This window comes from Lonchura striata, chromosome 2 (genome assembly GCF_050655825.1).
Source record: "Lonchura striata isolate lonStrDom1 chromosome 2, ASM5065582v1, whole genome shotgun sequence".
NCBI classification, from domain to species: domain Eukaryota; kingdom Metazoa; phylum Chordata; class Aves; order Passeriformes; family Estrildidae; genus Lonchura; species Lonchura striata.
This window is the reverse complement of record NC_140704.1, coordinates 152,514,801-152,533,622: the sequence shown is the minus strand read 5'-3', so window position 1 is coordinate 152,533,622 and position 18,822 is coordinate 152,514,801. Positions and strand designations below refer to the sequence as shown.

The 18,822-nt window shown below is 40.8% G+C and overlaps 1 protein-coding gene across 3 annotated transcripts in view; it reads left to right on the top strand.

Moving 5' to 3' along the window:
- Positions 1 to 8,829, top strand: part of AGO2 (argonaute RISC catalytic component 2) — a 45,117-nt gene extending 36,288 nt beyond the window's left edge. For all 3 annotated transcript variants that reach the window (XM_021532477.4, XM_085573997.1, XM_085573996.1), the window contains exons 13-19: positions 1,306 to 1,465; positions 4,110 to 4,200; positions 5,199 to 5,393; positions 6,542 to 6,676; positions 7,459 to 7,560; positions 7,908 to 8,107; positions 8,418 to 8,829. In XM_021532477.4, the coding sequence (XP_021388152.1) occupies positions 1,306 to 1,465; positions 4,110 to 4,200; positions 5,199 to 5,393; positions 6,542 to 6,676; positions 7,459 to 7,560; positions 7,908 to 8,107; positions 8,418 to 8,526 (992 nt within the window). In that variant the 3' untranslated portion in view covers positions 8,527 to 8,829. The remainder of the gene's footprint in view (positions 1 to 1,305; positions 1,466 to 4,109; positions 4,201 to 5,198; positions 5,394 to 6,541; positions 6,677 to 7,458; positions 7,561 to 7,907; positions 8,108 to 8,417) is intronic.
- Positions 8,830 to 18,822: the final 9,993 nt, after the last annotated feature.

Here is an 18,822-nt window from a genome sequence, read left to right as displayed (position 1 = left end):
ACAGGCTTTTGGAAACAGTGACAGCTAGTACATTTTAATGGCATACACATATGGGTTTTAGTATGTTTTACATAAACCATGCATTTTCAAGCTCTTCCTGTAGGCAGGACAGCTTTTTTCCTGTCCTGCCTCCCTTCTTTTTTCACTTACTTTGCCCAGCTGGAGCAGCAGCCACTGTTTTTCTCCCATAGCTATGTGGACTCTTCTCTGGTGAATCAGATCTACCAGGCAGCTGCAGATTTGTTTTATCCCATCCCTCAACATTTTAATATAGCACAAAATAATTTTCCAACTTTAATATTATCTCTTACAAGATGAAAAAGAGATTAAGCAAGGAACCTTAAGGAAATATTACTTTTTTCCCCCCTTGAATTCAGCTTCGTCTCTAATTTGTACAATAGAAATTCGGTGCAAAATGACATTTTTACTATTCCTATTTGGCATTAAAAGGGAATTCTTTTCCTTTACTTAACCACTGAGAGGATGTGGTACCACTCTGATCTTCTTTCTTTGTCATTAACTTTAATTACAGTTATTTCTTCCCCCTCTAATCATCTCTCCTTATTTTCTCCCTATGCTCTTCCATACCCTGCACTTCCTATATCCACTCTCTTGTCTTTTCTCTTCTTCCCACCCTGCTCTTTCCCTCTCCTGCTGCCAAAAAGGGGGGTTCATCCTCTCCAAGCCAGTCTTGGAGCCTAAATTTCTTCCCTGAGTGTAAGAGTATGTGGGTCTCTGAAAGCTTTGAAGTCTCAATTTTGTTGCTAACAATAGGATTTGATTTAACTATTGGAATTGTACAGTACTTAATGAGTTTCTTGGTGTTTTTATAGACCATTGTCTGCTAAGCTGACCACTTTTCTATGCAAGTGATAAACTTGCAGTGAAGAGCTGATAAACTGCTTGGCTGAATATTGCTCAGCACTTTATTGCTAGGTTTGTGTTGCTATTCCAGTGTTTAATAATGCAACAAGTTCTCAATATCATAATACTATCCATCTTACCCACGTCATTAGCCAAAGCTCATGATATAATGTTACAATTCTAAAATAAGGATTAATTAAAAAATTCTTAATTAATATAAGCCAAGAGTGCCTTTAGTTATTGACTTTAGGACCCAGTTAGGTGGAGCAGAGCAGAACTGGGAGCAGGTTCTGGTGTGGGGAAAAGTTTCATTGTGTTCCTTTAAGCTTGAGCGCCACTTTGCTAAAACTCCAAGTGTAGTTAATTGGCAACAAATTCAAGTCTCCTCCATGGTTTGATTTGCAATTTGCAAATCTTTTATTGTTTTTTCTCGTTCTGTAGCGGAGGTGAAGCGCGTTGGCGACACAGTGCTGGGCATGGCCACTCAGTGTGTGCAGATGAAAAACGTCCAAAGAACAACACCACAAACTCTGTCCAACCTTTGTTTAAAAATAAATGTCAAATTAGGAGGTGTAAATAACATTCTACTGCCACAGGGAAGGTAAGTTCATCTTTCAAAGGGGAAGAGATTTTTGTATTGCAAAGAGAGCGTGGGTCATGCTGAGATAACTGGGAGCTTTTATCTGCAGCCATAGCACTGTAGCTTAAGTGACTCTTCAGACAAACTCTCCTTTGGCTTCTACTAAATAATCCTACAAAAGTTAGGCTATGAAAACAGGAGAGGAATACTTGTTTCTGTTGAAATTTATAATAAAAGTATTATTTTAATGATATCTGACCACTGAAGTACACAACTGTCACTAGAATGAAAAATCTCTAATATTCTATGTGCCCTGAGTTTTCAAAAACAGAGACCACCTAGAACAGCAGTGCCTTTTCTTTTGGTCAGCATTCTTCTCTTTGAGTCTCTTAACCACAGTGGAGATGTGAGCCTGCATCAAGCCATGGACTGTGCTCTCAGAATTCCTGAGTTTGCTGGCTGTGGAGCCACTCGCTCTCAGGTGTCCTTCACATTCAGTGTTGCCATGAAAGTGGAGTACTGGGGTGGCCCTGGATGTGCCAGGCTCACGACATTTGCCCTGTGCACCTGACTTTGTCAGGGTTGTTACCATGCTGTCCATCCCTCCCAAAAAGTACCTCTGGTACTGCCACTTCTCTCAGCTCTTGGATTCCTTCCTCAGTGGTCTGCCAGGGCATTCTGTGATGGTGATCCTGCATTGTGTCTCCGTGAACAATCCTCTCCTCATTAAAAGCTGCCCCCAGAGAAGAAGGGGCTCTGGCTCCCTTCAAGTACCCAGTCAATACCTGGGTCCTGGAGCCTGGAAGGCTTGTGGGTTCCATAGCTGCACCATCAGCCTTTCCCTCTTTGAGGCAGGGAGAGAGAGGGCTTCCCACCAGCTGGGGAACAGTATTCCTTCCCTCAGCACCTTCCCTGTCTCCTCCCATACCCCCATCCAGTCTGGGTGCTTCATTCCTGAGAAGGGCAGTGGGGCAGGGTCAGGCTGTGGGGCAGTGCCCCCTGCCCCTGGGCAGCATCCCTGTCTCTGGGGTCAGATTGGTTACCCAAGACAGTCCCACCTTATCTCTAAATGCTAAATAGCTTAGGCCTTTCAGCAACACCAGCCATTATATGATATCAGCATCTAGAAAAAAATTTAAACCTTTTGAAAGGTGCTGGGGCACATCCAAATAAATGGGTGAAAGACTGGGGAAAATCTTCCCCCTGTATTGCTTCCTCACAATGGGCACCATTATTAATGAAACCCCACAGACATGAACTTAGCCTGTCATAGTTGTACAGTCATGTGTCCACATTCCAGAGAAAGTTTAAAATCCAGGAATTGCTCACCTTATTGACCTGTTGTGCAAACTGGGTAACAGCCACAGTAGCCTTAGTCACAGGATCCATGTTTAGATAAGGAGCTGATAATGGGAAAAATGGAGCCACAACTATGTGCCAGCCAAACCAGGCTAAGCTGGACCACACGGTGTCTAACAAGGTTTCTGTGTTCAGCACATAAAATTAGGTTACCCAGAAACTGTTATTCCTTTTTCATCATTTCCTCTCAATGCCCTGGAGCCCAACATTGGGCACCAAAAACTCTCCTGGGTTAGGAGTTGGGTGTCTGCCAAAGAAGGTGGGAATCTTCCTGGAATGGGAAAGATGAACCCCTCCCTCCAAATTATTCTAACTTTGGGGGCTTTCAGGCAAAGATGTGGATAAAGAAATAACAGTTTTTTACTAGAACATATATATATATATATATATATATATAATATCTACACATGTAGACAAAGAAGCAACAATAGCTGCAATAACAAAACCCAAACAACAACAAATTAACAGAATTCCAAGATACCCACTATGTTTTTTTCTCTTGAGTACAGTCCATTGTTCATCTCTTAGGCAACAAATGGAAAGAAAATTCCCTGAGAGGAAAAAAAAAACAAGAAAAAGCCAAAAAAGCCTAATCCCTGACATTACCTACCCATTTCTTTTAAAGGTCTGCAAACAGGTTAATTTATGTCCATAACCATTCCACATATCAACAAAGAAATTATGGTGGCCCAAGATTTCACGTTTGAAATTGTTTTTATTAAGGAATAGAGTTGAAAAAGCACTATAGCTGTGTTATAGTGCTTTGGTGTTCCTCTCGGTGCAGTGGTTTAATATCTTAACCTAAAGATTTGTTTAAAACATTCAAGCTTGGTTTTAAAAAAAATCTACTTTGCAAATAGTAACTTTGATACCTGCTATTTTTGGACTTCCTTACTGAGACTGTTTTTTATTAGGAAAAATACATTTTTTTCACAGCATCTGCATATGTGCATAGTCCTTTGATTTTCTCAGATGCCATTTGTTACTAAGGGATCAGCTTTTACTCCTTTCCTTGGTCCAGTTGGTAAAAACTGCAATTCTTCAAGTTTGAAAAAAACAGATATATTTTAAAACTTATTTTTTAAGAGCAACAATTAGCTGTGCTTTAAAAATCTGCCTAAGTATTAGCATGAGAACCTTAATCAGGATTTTTAATTACTGGCACAGGACAAGTGACTAGCTCTGATGAAGTGACAGTTGTTGATGAATTCACTGGGGGAGAAGAGAGTGCTGTTTATTTGAGTTTTAATGTACTTTATTTAACATAAATCTTGCTGCTTTTACAAATTTCCCTTTTCTTTGCCAGACCCCCAGTATTCCAACAGCCTGTCATATTCCTTGGTGCAGATGTAACTCACCCACCAGCTGGGGATGGGAAAAAGCCTTCCATTGCTGCAGTGAGTAAATTGTGTCCTGGTCTTTGCCCCAGCTCCCTCCTGCTGCTCAGCTCCAATGTATTTTATTGCTTTCAGTCCTTTTGTGGTCCATTGCTTCTGATTGCCTAATTACAGCATTATCAATTATTTTTCTGCAGGAATTTATTGAAACTTCAGAGAGCTTGCTCTGATGCTAATTACTTAAATGTGGGTATTAGCTTGTAAAATGCCTGAGTTGCTGATACACAGAGGAGCTTTTCTGGGAGCTGTTATTTATTAGCAGCCTGATAATGAGCTGGTGCACGTTTAAATCTGCTTCTTCAGCACTTAGAAATGTTCAGAATTTCTTCCTTGCTGATAGGGAACTAGGTTGGCTCAGCTGTGGTTTCTGGGGACTCAAGCTTCCAGAAAAAACAGAATGTGCAGTAATCTCTTGGAAATGTACTTCTTAAATACAGGGAGGGGTCTTTAGCTTGTGTTTTGTCAAGCACTTGTAGTGGCTGCTCAGGATTGTTTAATAATGAAGTTATATGTCTGTTTTAAAAAGTTACACCTATGTGTCTCCAGTCCCATGCCACTTTTACAGGATATGGATGCTAACATTTCATTAACAGAAAAATTGCTGCCCTTGATAAAGGGTGTGGATATTTCTGTGGTCCATCACCATTTCAGTTTGATGGATCCAAAAAACAGGCTTGGTGTCCCAGAGTTCCAGCTCCTGTGCTGCAGTCTGAACCATCTTAATGGCTTCATGGTATCAGTCCTTCAAACTGTATTTGAGTTTTTAAGTGCCTTTGGGTGCAAAGAAGAAATGAGTCCTTTAGATTTAAAATAAGTTTTCTCTTTCAGCAAGGTGTGCTGCCACAGGTGAACTAAACCCAGAGATGTTTCCAAGCACGTTTTAATTTCAAATACATCTCTGCCAGGCCAAGCACTCAGTGTGCAAGACAGTGCAGTTATCTCATGAAATAACCTTTGTTTAAGTGCTCTCTGGTTTGATGCCAAGCATTTTTCCCCAGGTTGTAGGAAGCATGGATGCTCATCCCAACCGTTACTGTGCCACTGTGCGGGTGCAGCAGCACCGCCAGGAAATCATCCAGGATTTGGCTGCCATGGTCAGGGAGCTGCTAATCCAGTTCTACAAATCCACGAGATTCAAACCAACTCGCATCATCTTCTACAGGGATGGTGTTTCTGAGGGGCAGTTCCAACAGGTGATGTTTGTCTTCTTGAAATTCTGATAGTGTAGTTTTGTGGTACTAATGGAATTTTAAATGTCCACTTTTATGTGGTTGGAGTTACAAGAAGTATAACTTCAACAAATCTTGCCTCAACAAATTTGTTGGATTCTAACCTAGGCAGAAGTGTTTGCATACTTTTCATGTGCTTTTGAAAGTACTTTTCCCCTTTAAAATATTTCCCCCTACAGAATTATAAGTGAAAATTGTAGTTTTAGCACTCAAGTTATGTTCCACATCTGTTTCCTATTTGGGATATATTAGTCAGACTGTATCTCGTAGAACTTGGGCAGTAAAGAAAAATTATATGTTTTTTTTTTAAAGAGGATTAATAAATACTGGGTTTTCACAGTCATTTTTATTCTGATAAGTCATCAGATCCTTTCTCATATTTATTTTGTTTGCTTGCTAGTACCATATTTTAGGAAATATTTTTCTATGTATTTTAAAGAATTTTATTTCCAGTATTTATGTATGTAAATAAAAGAAACAGAATTGAGTCACCTTCTCAAAATCCAGGGGGAAAAGAGGAAAGGTCACTTGATAAATTTGAATTGATAAAATAATCTTTGTTTGAACTTTTGATATAACCTCTTTTCAATTGTCCTTGTTTTTCATAGAATTTTTAATGTATAGTTAACCCACGTTCCAAATCGTTGCTTTTTGCTTTGTTCCACTTTCCTTATTATTAATGTCTGTAGCCCTACATGGGGCTGCACAAAGCTGGGAAAGAGGCAGCTGAGTATTTCTGGATTTTATCCCTTGTTCTAGTCTGTAAAATAATTAGTCTGTTGTATTCAGCAGGCTAATTAAATGTTTATTTGTATTTGGTAGTTAAGGAGGTTTTGATATGCAGGTTTAATCCAAGCCTTGTGCTTGGAGCTGAACAAATATGGAAGCAGCTCTCTCCTGGCTGAGGAAACTGCTGATGTAATTTGCCTTCATCAGGAGGAGAAATTAAGGTTTGGTCCTGAAAGCTTTGACCTCTCATTGCTCTGAGTGACAGTACAAGAAGGAGCATGATAAATTATCTGTGGATAAGTAAAAGAAATCTGTAGATAATAAGAGGAATTTGTATGACGGCAATGGCTCCCGTTGATCACACCTCTCTGTGTGTGGCTCAGGTTCTCCACCACGAGCTGCTGGCTATCAGGGAGGCTTGCATCAAACTGGAGAAGGATTATCAGCCTGGTATCACCTTTATAGTGGTGCAGAAAAGGCACCACACCCGACTCTTCTGCACGGATAAAAACGAACGGGTACGTTCTGCTTGGGACCCCCAAACACCCAGCAGGCAGCCAAGTCACCAATTCCTGTTTATTTCTGGTACTATCTGGGTGGAGATCAGACTCCCCAAGTTGATTTTTGGTACTTTCTGTGGGAAGAGGAGACTCCCCAAGAGAAGGAATGGAACTGTTCCTCGTGGAACAACCGCTGAGAATGGAGAGTTCCTCATGGCAAAACTCTGCTCACAAACTGGGCTTTCCATGTTCTTTTTCCTTCTGTCAGGCTTCTCTGTGGGAGTTAGTAACTCCCAAAGCTGGCATGAAGGTGGTTGTTACATTAATAAGTGCTGTGATTAAACATGTTAAATTGTTTGAAAGTAAGGAGAATTTTAACATTCTGGTTTGGAGAGATTTGGAGGGAAGAGGTGGCCTGTTTGGCAAAGAAGGATTGTCCCTTTGCAGGTATAAACAGGAAAAGTTACTCTTGTCCTGAAGTGAGAAGATGAAAAGAATTTGACAACTCAGTTGCAGGAGCTTATTTTTAAATTATTCAGAAAACCAAATCTTTTTAGGTAATTTCTAAGAAGATTTTGCAGCTTGTCTCTTTTTTTTTCTTTCTCCATAGTAGAGCCACTCTAGGTTTTCAGTTGGAACAGAATTTCAGTTTTGCACATTCTTTCTTCACTCTCTGCTTTTTATAGATCTTTTTCTACTGGTTGTTTTCCTGGTTATACAGCTGAAAAGGGAAAAAAAAAAAAAACCAAACCAAACTTCTGTGTTGTGCCTCAGTGTTTTTGCATTTCCTGATTACACAGGTTGGAAAAAGTGGAAACATTCCAGCTGGTACCACAGTGGACACAAAAATCACCCACCCCTCAGAGTTTGACTTCTACCTGTGTAGTCATGCTGGGATTCAGGTAAGACATTTTGTGTGCTATAGTAACTCTTTAGCTGTTAATGTTTGTACTAGAGCTTCTTTAGCTGATGGCTTTTTGTCACATCTGAGGTTTTCAAGAGGAAAGTGTATTTCAGTATGATCATTTCATTTCAGAAGTGAAATTTTGAGAAACACAGTCCTATCAAAAAAGGGGAAGGGATTTAGTTTGATAGGCAGCAAGAAAGGAGGTTGTTTGCCTTTTAAAGGAAAAACTAGCTGAAATGTGTAGAACTTCTTGAGGAAGCAGCTGCTATGCTGCAGTTCCAGCAGAGGTGGAAGTTCAGGAGATGTTTGGGAGTGCTGATGAGCTGTGTGGTCTGGCTCCAGGGAACAAGCAGACCTTCTCACTACCACGTGCTCTGGGATGACAATCGCTTCTCGTCGGACGAGCTGCAGATCCTCACCTACCAGCTGTGCCACACCTACGTGCGCTGCACGCGCTCCGTCTCCATCCCTGCGCCGGCCTACTACGCGCACCTGGTGGCCTTCAGAGCCAGGTACCACCTGGTGGATAAAGAGCACGATAGGTGAGTTCAGTTTGGCATTTTCACAGAGTTGGAAGGCAGTGGGCTTGTTAATTCTGGGATCAGTGGTGTCCTCAGCAGTTCGAGGGTGGATTTGCCCTCACCACTGAATTCTGCTGCTGAAACAAAGCAGAAGATGTTGCTGTAGGTGCTCAGAACCTCGGTGGTGCTTTAAGGGTAATTAATGTTTGACCATTCTGTTCAGAAGAAACTAAAGATCAGAAACATGTGCAAGGAGAGACAGATTAAGTAGGGTTTCTCTCCCCACCCACAACCTGTTGGTTTTTGTTTTCCCCCCTCCCTTCTCTTTCAGTGCTGAAGGAAGCCACACTTCTGGCCAGAGCAATGGCAGAGACCACCAAGCACTTGCCAAGGCAGTCCAGGTGCACCAGGACACGCTGCGCACGATGTACTTCGCCTGACGTGTTCCAGTGCTCGGCGGCTCCGGACAAGGCAGAGTTGGATTCACACCAGACCAGCTGCACTTAGACCAACAGATGCCCCAGCCCAGGGACAGCCAGCAATGAGTGATGCATCTTTATTCCTTTCTTTCCCATTTGCAAGGAAGCCTTCCGTCCAGAATTTCAGACTTGATCACAAACTGCATTCTTCTACCAAACCCCACTGTTGTTGGAAATGTGGTTTGCCAAAAATCTCTGAGCTGCTTGGTATAAAACAGACCCAGATTTTATAATTAAATCAAGAGCTGCAATCTCAGGGCTTAGGGAAGAAAAAAAAAAAAAAAAAAAAAAAAAAAAAACCAAACAAACCAACAGTCCAACCCACAAAACTCCTCATTCAGTTTGCTGTTCATTGAGTTGCTTTTGATAATTTGGAAAGATCTAATTCATACTAAGGTTTGATGAGCTGTGAATCAGCTTTTAGTACAAAGGAAAGCAAAGCATTTTTTGAGTATTTATGAAGCCTTGATTATTCTAGAAGCATTTACAAAATTTTTATTTTCAAAATCAGAGCGTGACAAAATTCTGGTTTCTAACTGTCTTATAAAGATTATTCTCAGATTATTCTCTGTGTGTCTAAGGACAAATGTATTTTCTGAAGCTTGTTCTTGAATGTTTTTTATTGTGCTGCATTTTAAAATGTTTTTCATAGACTAAAGCTGAATTTAAAAAAATGAAAAATAGTAAACCTGTACCTAAGCTTTTAATAGCTCCAGTTAGATTGGCAGAAGAAAATGTGCCATTTAAAAAAAATTGTAAAGATTTTTTTTTAAATCATACTGACAGCTAACTTTAGGACTTGTCATACAGGACTGTGACACTTACTTTCCAAAGTCTCTAAAGAATACGGGTCTGTGGTGATAAATACCGTACAATCCTTTTTCACTGTTTGAGTTAATGTAAATGTTATATATGTTTCACAGTATTAATGTGATAGACTAGATGCTATTATTTATTTTTATTTACTAAGGAGTGCTCATTATACTTCTGTTAACATATCAAGAATGCTTTGAACTTAGAAAGTAAAATCCTTTTTGTGGGGACATTACTCTTCAAATGCAAAAAAAAAAAAAATTGCAATCGATGTGGTGAGAGGAGAGAGATGCAGCCAGTGTCTGTTGTAGCTTGGGATTTGCAGAAAGGCTTTTCCAATGTACACACAACACAGCAGGTTTTACCTCTGCGGTTCAGACGCACACAAGACCAACATCCTACATTCATTCAAGCACAAAACAATTGTATTTTATTTATATGTTGAGTAGTGGTGAAGCAGGAGCTCTGCTAGAGGATAGTGGCTCACTGGAAGTTAGGCAGAAGTCAGAGAATCTATGCATTAAAGATAAAAATTAGGAAACTGAAGTTTACTTAGGGAGGGAGGTGAAACTCTCTTCATTATGCATAAGATCCATAGGAAACGTGAGAGTTTTGCCATTCTCTTAGGAGAAGCATTAATTGAAAATTATAATTATGAGACAGATGCTTCTGTTAGTTTGCACACTGGATCCATAAAAACCATAACACACATGTAAACCATTGCACTAATGACAATGCCACGAGCAGGTTTAGGAGAAAATGGAAAAAGCCCAGGAAAGTTGTTTATGCTGACTTGATCTTACTTGTTTTTCCGTGGGATAACTGAAATAAGATGCTGAGAGGCAGGTTGGAAAACCTTCATTCTCCTCCACTGATGGATTTTGCTTTGTCTTTTCCCTTTTCTCCGAGCAGCTGCTCAGTCTCTGTTTGGACACTTTTACCTCTGGCCACTGGGATGGGCAAGTAGCTTTAACCCATGCAGAGCTCTGGGCCACAGAGCAGGTCAGCTGCAACCAGGTGGTGTTGGATAAGCTAGAAAATGCCCAACCTTTGCTGCATAAAGACTTTGAGGTACATAATTCCAGTTCAAATCTTCACCTCGTAGCAGTGTGTCAGTTGTCAGTGTTTTGTAGAAGAAATGTAAAACCTGTTAATGGAATAATCATATTTGTACTATTCTAATTGGGTGATTAGGCTGCTGGCTCAGACTGTCTTCTTGGTCATAGTTCTATAAATTCAGATTTCTGTAAATTTGAAGCAAATCCTAGGTAGCATTGTCTGTCTTGGTGCGTGCCAGCAAGGTTGTACCTACCTCCCCTCAAGTACCCCTAAGCTGCAGATCCTCCCCGTAGTGGGTGTCTTGCACTTCTCTGTGTTTCCTTCAGAGCTTTCCTATTTCAGTGAAGATATTCATTTGGCAGAGTTTTATATAAGAATTATTTTTATATTAATTCTTCTTATCAAATAGGATAAAGATCATCCATTTTAAGACATCATTTAACTTATTTGCTGTCTGTTATGCAGAGACCTCTTGGATGTGAAATTCATCCCCCTCTTTCCATACAGATCTGGGACAATGGAATTGTACAGATGGTCAGGTGGGGTGAGGAGGGCAGGATTTGTCTTGACCTCAGATCTCATTTCTGAAGCAGCCTGGGACTGCACTGCATCCTATTTAAGATGTTTGTTGTGTGAGAAAAGGAGTTTTAGGGAGGCCCTTAATCTGAGAGTAGCTGTTGTTTGTGCATCCTCTTCGAATGAGCAGAAATTATGTAGCTTTCCTTCCCTAAGTATGAAGAACTTGGGATGTTTATGTGCATTTCAGGACATTATACCCTTTACAGACCTTTCTAAGCCTCTAATACTGCTAATTCTTTATGTCTTGTGATTTGCAGAAAGATTTCACAAGTGGTAAAGGAGGTCTGTATTTATTTGGTGATGGGCAAATTAATTTCTAACCTTCATGTCTCACTTGTTTCTCCCTCCTTTTCCAGTAATTCACCAATGGTGAATTAGTGAATAATTTAAAGCATTTTTAAAAAATACTGGTTAGGTATATACTTTGTAAAGTCCAGCACCTTCTCTTTCTGGGAATATTTTAACATAAATTACCTATTCAAGAATGTCTCCTGTCCAAAAACACCTGCCACAAACACATAAAATCCTATAATTATTTTTTATTCTGTACCTCCCACATGTCTGGTATAGAACAGCAACATCTCAGGTCAGCACAAAGCTCAAGTCTCAGTCTCCCCCAGGTTGCTAGTGGAGAAGTGCCAGGTGAGGTCACAGCTCCGAGTCTGGGTCACTGTGCAGGTCAGCTCAGCAATAACCAAATCTTTGCCACCCTTGGGCACTTGGAGATTTTCCAGCCCGTGCAAAGGAGTACCACTGCACAACCCCCCCAAAACAGCATCAGCAAGTGTGAAATGTTCCTCCTGGGAGGTGACAAGTTCTATCAGAAGACACAAAATACTTAGAAGTTTGTCTTTTTTCCCCTGATGTGCAAAATCTAATGCAACAGTGAGGTTTGCTTGGTGGTGGGGATTTCTGCTGCAGTGCTGTAATGAGTCCACTCCATCTGTTCTAGCCCTCAGGAAACAACTGAGCTGATCCTTAGGAGCAAATGTCCTGTTGGAAAATGCTGGAAGGAGGTGGATTTGTCTCTGCCTTTATGTGGCATTTAAGACAGCCCTATGCAATTTAACACGTGTGTGTATGCACTGATGTACAGAGTGAGGTCATTTGTTTTATTAGAGCTCCTTATTTTGGCTTGGCTTGCTTTAGAATATTTGACTTTGTGAATTACAATCAATGATCTTCCATGTTCCAGAGGCTTTGGCACAGGAATTCCCTTGTTTCATGATCTGTCAGGTAACAAATACCTTTGATCTCCATTCAGGCCCCCAGGCAACATTCCCTGATTGTAAAAGCAAAAAGGTTGTGAAGGTTTGGCTTTAATTCTGCCTCTCTCAATAACTCCTGCAGCCTTTGTCTGTTGTAACAGTCTTGTTCTTGTTGGATCATTTTTGTAACATAAGACAAGAGGTTTTTCCACAAGGATTCTCAAATTAAAACTTCTGGAGGGTAGGTGTGAGGAGTTTAGTTTTTTTTTCTGAAAAGATTGAAGTTTCCAAGATGCTTCTAAGTTTTTCTTTCTGACTAAAGTTGTGTATGTGCCCAAAGGCTTTTGATTAAATGGCAGACTCAGTCAAATAAGCATCTCTGGTGGCATAAATAAACCATAAGGGAGTTTTTTTTAATATATCTTTTACTTGTTAACTAAAGGAATGTAAGAAGAGTTCTCAGTATTTTTCACACTTGAGACCAGTGTAATTAAAATCACTTGTTTTCCTATATTTTTAATACTCTTCTCCTACCATAGTACCTCTCTGTGTGGCTTTCCCCATTCCTAATGCAGGGCAGTCCTTTGTTTTTTACTTTTATATTCCATTTGGTCACATGCTTCTTGATGCACACATGCCATCTTTCTTAAGGAAGACTTCAAGTAGAAAGTAATTGCACTGATTGTTGGGTTTTTTAAACTCCCTTTTTACTGTAAGGTTTGTTTTTTTTTTGGTTTTTTTTTGCATCTGCTGTAGCTGTTTGAAAATACTGTAAATAGTGCTCTGTACAGCAAGTACTGAAATGCTGGGGATGTCATTCCTTGGTCTATTTTCCAGAATACTGCCATGTTTTCCAGTGTTGAGATAGGAGTTTTGGTGTTAAATGCTGTTACACTTTGTGTGCATTATGGTATCAATCCAGGAAGGGCACAGTTGCTGTATCACAGTGGAAATACTTAGGGTTTGTCTGAATTTATAAAACATTTCTTCCTTCTCTCCTCTGTGCACATTTCTCCCAGACCACAGAGATGCAGCTTTCAGCTCTCACTGTGCTCGTTGTCTGTGCAAGATTCAAATGCCTTTTTTGGTATCAGTGTGATGATTGATGGCATTAATGTAATATTTGGATTATCAGATGTAGCTCTCACAGGTTTTCCTTGCTTGTCTGATTCTTGTGTTGTAGAAGCAGAATCAGTGGATGTGGCAGAATTTAGTGGAATGACAGGGATTTGGGATCCAGTTATGATGTCTTGCTGTCTGTCCCTGGTGGTGTGGGATTGGGCAGAGGATGTTTCAGTGCTCTGAGCTAAGGGATGGTGTCACCTCTGGCTTTCCATGGATCTCCCATCCATCCATCAGCAATTGCCTTTTGCTTCCAGAACCCTGGGGGACAAGATAGACCCCAGCTCCAGCCCCATTGTCTAACGTTAGGATGCAAACCAGCAAGTTCTGCCTTCTGTTTCTGAGAGTTAATGACTGGAAGGATGCATTTCTGAGAGGGTTTAATCCAAATTACATAGTTAGGGGGTGCTGTGTGTGCTTGGTGTGGCACAGAATCTGTTTAATCCCATTTAGTGTTTCAGTTGCTTTGTCAGAGTCATTTCTTTGAAGTGTTAATTTGAATGTAATTGCTTGGCCAAATCACTACAAAAGTGGGTTTGTGGGAACCTTTAGTTACCAAGCAGGTGCAGTTCAAGGCTACCTCCTGTATTCCTTCATGGAAGAATTAATTGAAGTGAACCTCCCACTAAGCAGCCAAAATGCTCCCAGAGGGACTGGATTTGTCCTGGTCTGTTCCTTACTGGGCAGTGCCATACTGTGATCCTGGGTGGCTGCTCAGCCTTCTTCTGTCTTCCACAGGCATCCCTGTGTATTGCATCCCTGGCAAGGGGCACATCTGGCACATCTGCTTCTGGTCAGGGTCACTCCACAGCAGCAGCTCCGTCTGCGATCTGTCCCTTCAGTTGAGTTTCTATACTGTTGTTTTCCAAATGAAAAATGTTTCTGTACTTTACCTGTTGGCCAGAAAATGTCAGGTTTTCTCTGCAAATGACATGAAGGTGCTTGAAATATATTCTTAGTCTGAGGCAAAAAAAATGTATTGGATTATTTTTATAATGTGTTTTTTAGGTAAGGTGACGTGTGACTGTAAGAATGAAAATACTTTATTCCCTGCTCAAAAAATGTTAGACTTTAAAATGCGGGGGAAAAAACCCAAACCAAAACACCACGAAACAACCCCAAACCTGAGTATGTTCATCTTGGGACTGTTTGGTGTCAGTTCTGTGCAAAGCCTTGGCCAAAACTCAACCTCGACATCAGTGGACGTGGACTGAGAGTACTTTTAAGAGACCTGAAATGAACTGTAGAAAACTGTGTTAATACACCATATTTTGTTTACAATTATTCCAAACAAGCTTCCTCCTCTCAGAACATACCACTCTGCTGATAGAAATACCTCTTGGAGCACAGTGACAGAAATACCTGTTGGAGCACAGTGTGCTAGTGTGGTTTCATAGCAGTGTTAAAATTGATTTTTATTTACAAGTAACTGGGCTTTCTGCTGTGGATTTGGCCTATCAGAGTGAGTTTCCTGGGATTCTGTACTCCCTGCAATTTCCTTCCTTTAATCTCTGGGTCTAGACACTAATGAAGCTCACCCATGGCAGGGGGATTTCTTATGTCCTGACTTTCTGGAACCCAGATTTTGAAAGTGACTGAATAAACCATTCTGAACCAGCTCATTAATAACTGAATGTGGTAAAATCCTGTCAGTTTGGTTCAGTTCTCAGTCATGATTAACAAAGCCCCCCCCAAAAGTGTGAGGTGCAGGGTAAATGGCTGCTTTGGAGATGTTTCACTACACTGTGCACTGCAGATCATGGACACTATTGCTGGCAGGGCTTGCATTGTGCAGAGATGCTGAACAGCTCCTCTGTCATTGATGGGAACAGAGTTTTGTGTTTTCCAGACAAGGCAGACCTGGGATCAGCAGGAACTTTAGTGAGTGAAGGAGCTCCATGCTGGGTGCTTCTCAGGCCCTAGAGAAGAGAAACACTGGGTACCCCAAGCCTTGGAGAAATGAGAGAGGAAGTGAGGGGAGACATTTCCTTCAAAATTGCCAATTTAAGCATTTGTTAAGGTGACAGTTTAATTTTTACTTCTCCTTCTGGCTTCTCTGCAAGTGTCCCTCAGAAATCCTCCACCCTGCACCCATCTGCTGGCCCCATCCCAAGAAGGGGAAGGTTGGCAGGGAGCTCCCCAAGTCCATTTGTGCTGTCAGGGAGCTGGGCCAGGGGCGCTGCTGGATCTGATCCCTCTGGAGGGACAAGAGGTTGGCAGGAGTTAATTGTGGGAGTTCTGCATGTGGCAGCTCTACAAACCCACAGCACCAGATGCAGGCTGTGGCTGCTCCTTCCTCCCACCTAAATATTCCCCAGAAAAGCAATTCCTTTGGATTTGTCCATGCCTTGCCTCAGCAGATCCATTGTAAACCTGCCTCTGGCTGCTCTTCCACCAACCAGCCAACCTCCTGTGTGGTTTGAGGAGCCTTGGGTTGCATGGCAGTTCTGTATCAAAGGGAGTAATCCTTTCCACAGGGTTCTCAGGAGTGCACAGGTTCTAGTTGTACTTTTCCCCCCACATTTTGGATGTGCTGTTGAACCATGGACTATAACTTTATTTTTTTCCTCTCTTTAAGCACAACTATACCACCTGCTGGAGCAGCTCCTGTCTGCTCATCAGCAGGGATTGCAAATGTTGTCGGACCTGCAAAAAAGCCTAGGAGTTGTCCCTAAAATATAAATTTAAGCTTTTCTGGTCATTTTATGGGGTTTTTTTTTGAGTGTGCTTGGTAAGCATGAATGGTGACCAGGTCATCAGGCAAGCTTGGGAATCTCTAATCCCCTGGCTGGTGCTGTTTGTGTTTGCTTTGTTAGATTAGATCTCCTGTCAGAAAAGAAAATATAATGTGGACTCTTTTCTGTATTTATCAGCTTTTCCTGGTTTTAAAGCCATGAATAGAGGAAGCTTTGGTCATGCTGGTTTTTGTGAAATTGCACATTTTTGCCTGATATGTACTTGACTCAAAGCAGATCCTGTCTGGGCTTTATGGGCACCCCAAAAGCTCAGCTGCTGGGGGTTGGATCAGACTTCTCATGTGCCAACATGACATGCAGTGAATTTTGTTTCTAGATTTCACCAAAGTTAGGTCTGCATCAGCTGTGAGGTGTTCAAACCTCACTGTTTTATAGCACTGTTTCTATGCTATTAAAAAGTAAGGATTTGATCCAAAGTCTTTCATTCCTGATAGATTTTCTCATGAAGCTTAACAACTGAGCCCTTCAATTGCTCATCTCATTTACAAATGACAGCTTCATAATTGCATTTTAAAGAAAATAAGAGAAAACTCCAAAAAAAAAAATTCAAAAAACCATTAAGGAGTAAGCTTTATATTTATCTTGGAGAATCAAACTTTCAGTGAGGTGCAATGAGGAATTACAAAGTGCTGTGCCATCCCGAAGAGTGTTACCACTTCCTTTCTGTAATTCGTTGGTAAAGTTAGTAGATTTTTTAGATCTGTGTGTGTCCCTTTCTGTGTGTGTGCACACATGTGTGTGACAGGACAGGGGACATTGTATAGGCTGTCTGTAAAAGATACAAAGGCAGTATTTGGCTGGAAATAACAAGCACAATTTCCCTGGCTTTTGCAGTATTTTATTGTACAATCACAAAGATTTCAACATTTAGGGCAGTTGGTAAGTAAAGATCCAGCCCCGGATTTCTGTGCAGCAGAGCGGTTGACTTGATCTTTGGAGGGCAAAAGGGGGAAACAGAATGTATTGATTAAATCTATTTTATTTTTGCTTTAATTTTGGTACATTGCAAAATTAACTGACTTTATCTGTTAGGGTTTTAATCTTTTAATAGTTTCAAAAATTACTTTAAAATTATTTTTTATAAAATAATTGAAAAAAAAGAACGAAAAATCCAGAAGCTTCATCTTGTGAATATTCCCTGCAATCAAAATGTTTTTGTGATCATTTAAAGTTTGTTTTCTGTTGTGGGTGTTGTTTTTTTTTGGGTTTTTTTTTTTTTTTTTTTTTTTTGAGGAAAAAAGAAAGATGATGTTCAGGTTGTTCCAAGTGGTACTAAATGTGTGTTGAGTAGTGTTGTGTGTGTGTGTTGCATCTCTGTGGAACTGTCTTGTGCTTGCAGGATAGAAATGATTGGTGCTGGCTGGGTGGGAGTAGCACTTGCAATGCAAAACCAGGCCCAGAATTGCCCTCAGCTGACTCTGAAGGGCAACCCTGGCACTGCAGGGTTTGCCCTGGAGGTGTGGCATCACTTGGCAGTGCTGGGGGCTCTCGGGGGGTGGAATTCATCCATTGCTTCTCTCGCTGCTGTAGGTGAGCACTTGTGTGATGCTGTGGCCACGCCACTTTAAACTAAGCCTTAACTAAATGAGAAATGTGTCAGATTCCTCTCTCAGAGTATGCAAAATACTGTTCAAGGACAGGAGGATGTTCCTGTAGAGCTTCAGTGTTAGCAAAGGCAGTCTCCTGATGTGAGAAACAAGGGACACCTGTAGCTGTCTGTACTGTGATGCCTCTTTGGGCGCTGGCTGTCGTGGGCTCTCGGGCATTCCTCTGGCAGCTGACCCCAAACAGGCTTTCCCAAATCCCAGCTTTTTGTTGTCCTTGTTGTCAGACCTATTCTTCTTCCTTCCCCTGCCAGCAAATCTCTGCCTGAAGGAGGATTGTGATTTAACACTTCATATTTTACATCCCAAAAAAAGCCATTCTTGAATTCTGTGCTTGCTTTTCAGGTAGGTGCCATTGCTTCCACTTCTTATGACTGACATAGGATCCTTAAAACATTTTCATACGAGGCAAAAAAAAAAAGTGTTGGGGACCCAGCTTGCTTTTATTTTATTTTTTTTCCAATTTGGATCTACCTCATGTAACCAGTTGGGTGCTAATTACTCAAATTGTCAAGGAGATTTGGCAAAGGCGACCAAACCGACCCCATCCGTGGCCCAAACCCTCGGGTTTCTTGTTCTGAAACAGCAATCTTGGATTTGAGTTAAATTCTTTGTGCCTTTGTGTTTTTCTTCCCCAGTGCACAACAATCAAAACTCATCTTCCTGATTAAAAACAGATTAAGCAGATGGTTTTTAACCAAACCACAAAAAACTGAATTTGAAAATATTTTTCGGTGTAGCAAGTTGTAAAATCAAGTGTCACAGCTGACCTAGGCAAAGAGAAATACCCAATAAAGAAGGTTTTGGAAATGTTTAATCCTGACCCCAGATCTCTTCATCTCTGTGTCTCTATATATGCACATAGCACACGACTCTGTGTGCGTATGTGTATCTATATAAATATAAAATGAAGGGATACACACGTAAGAGTGAGGGAATAAAACATCATTGACCTTTCCACAGTTTTGTATGTAACAGTTTACAACTATGTGTAAGTTTTTTCTACTGTGTGAACCTTTTTTACTCGAAATGAATTCCTTTTTGGAAAGCTTTAAGTTGTGATATGCTATCATTTTTTGAAGTTTAAAAAAATTTTTAAAAATCCACTATTTACCA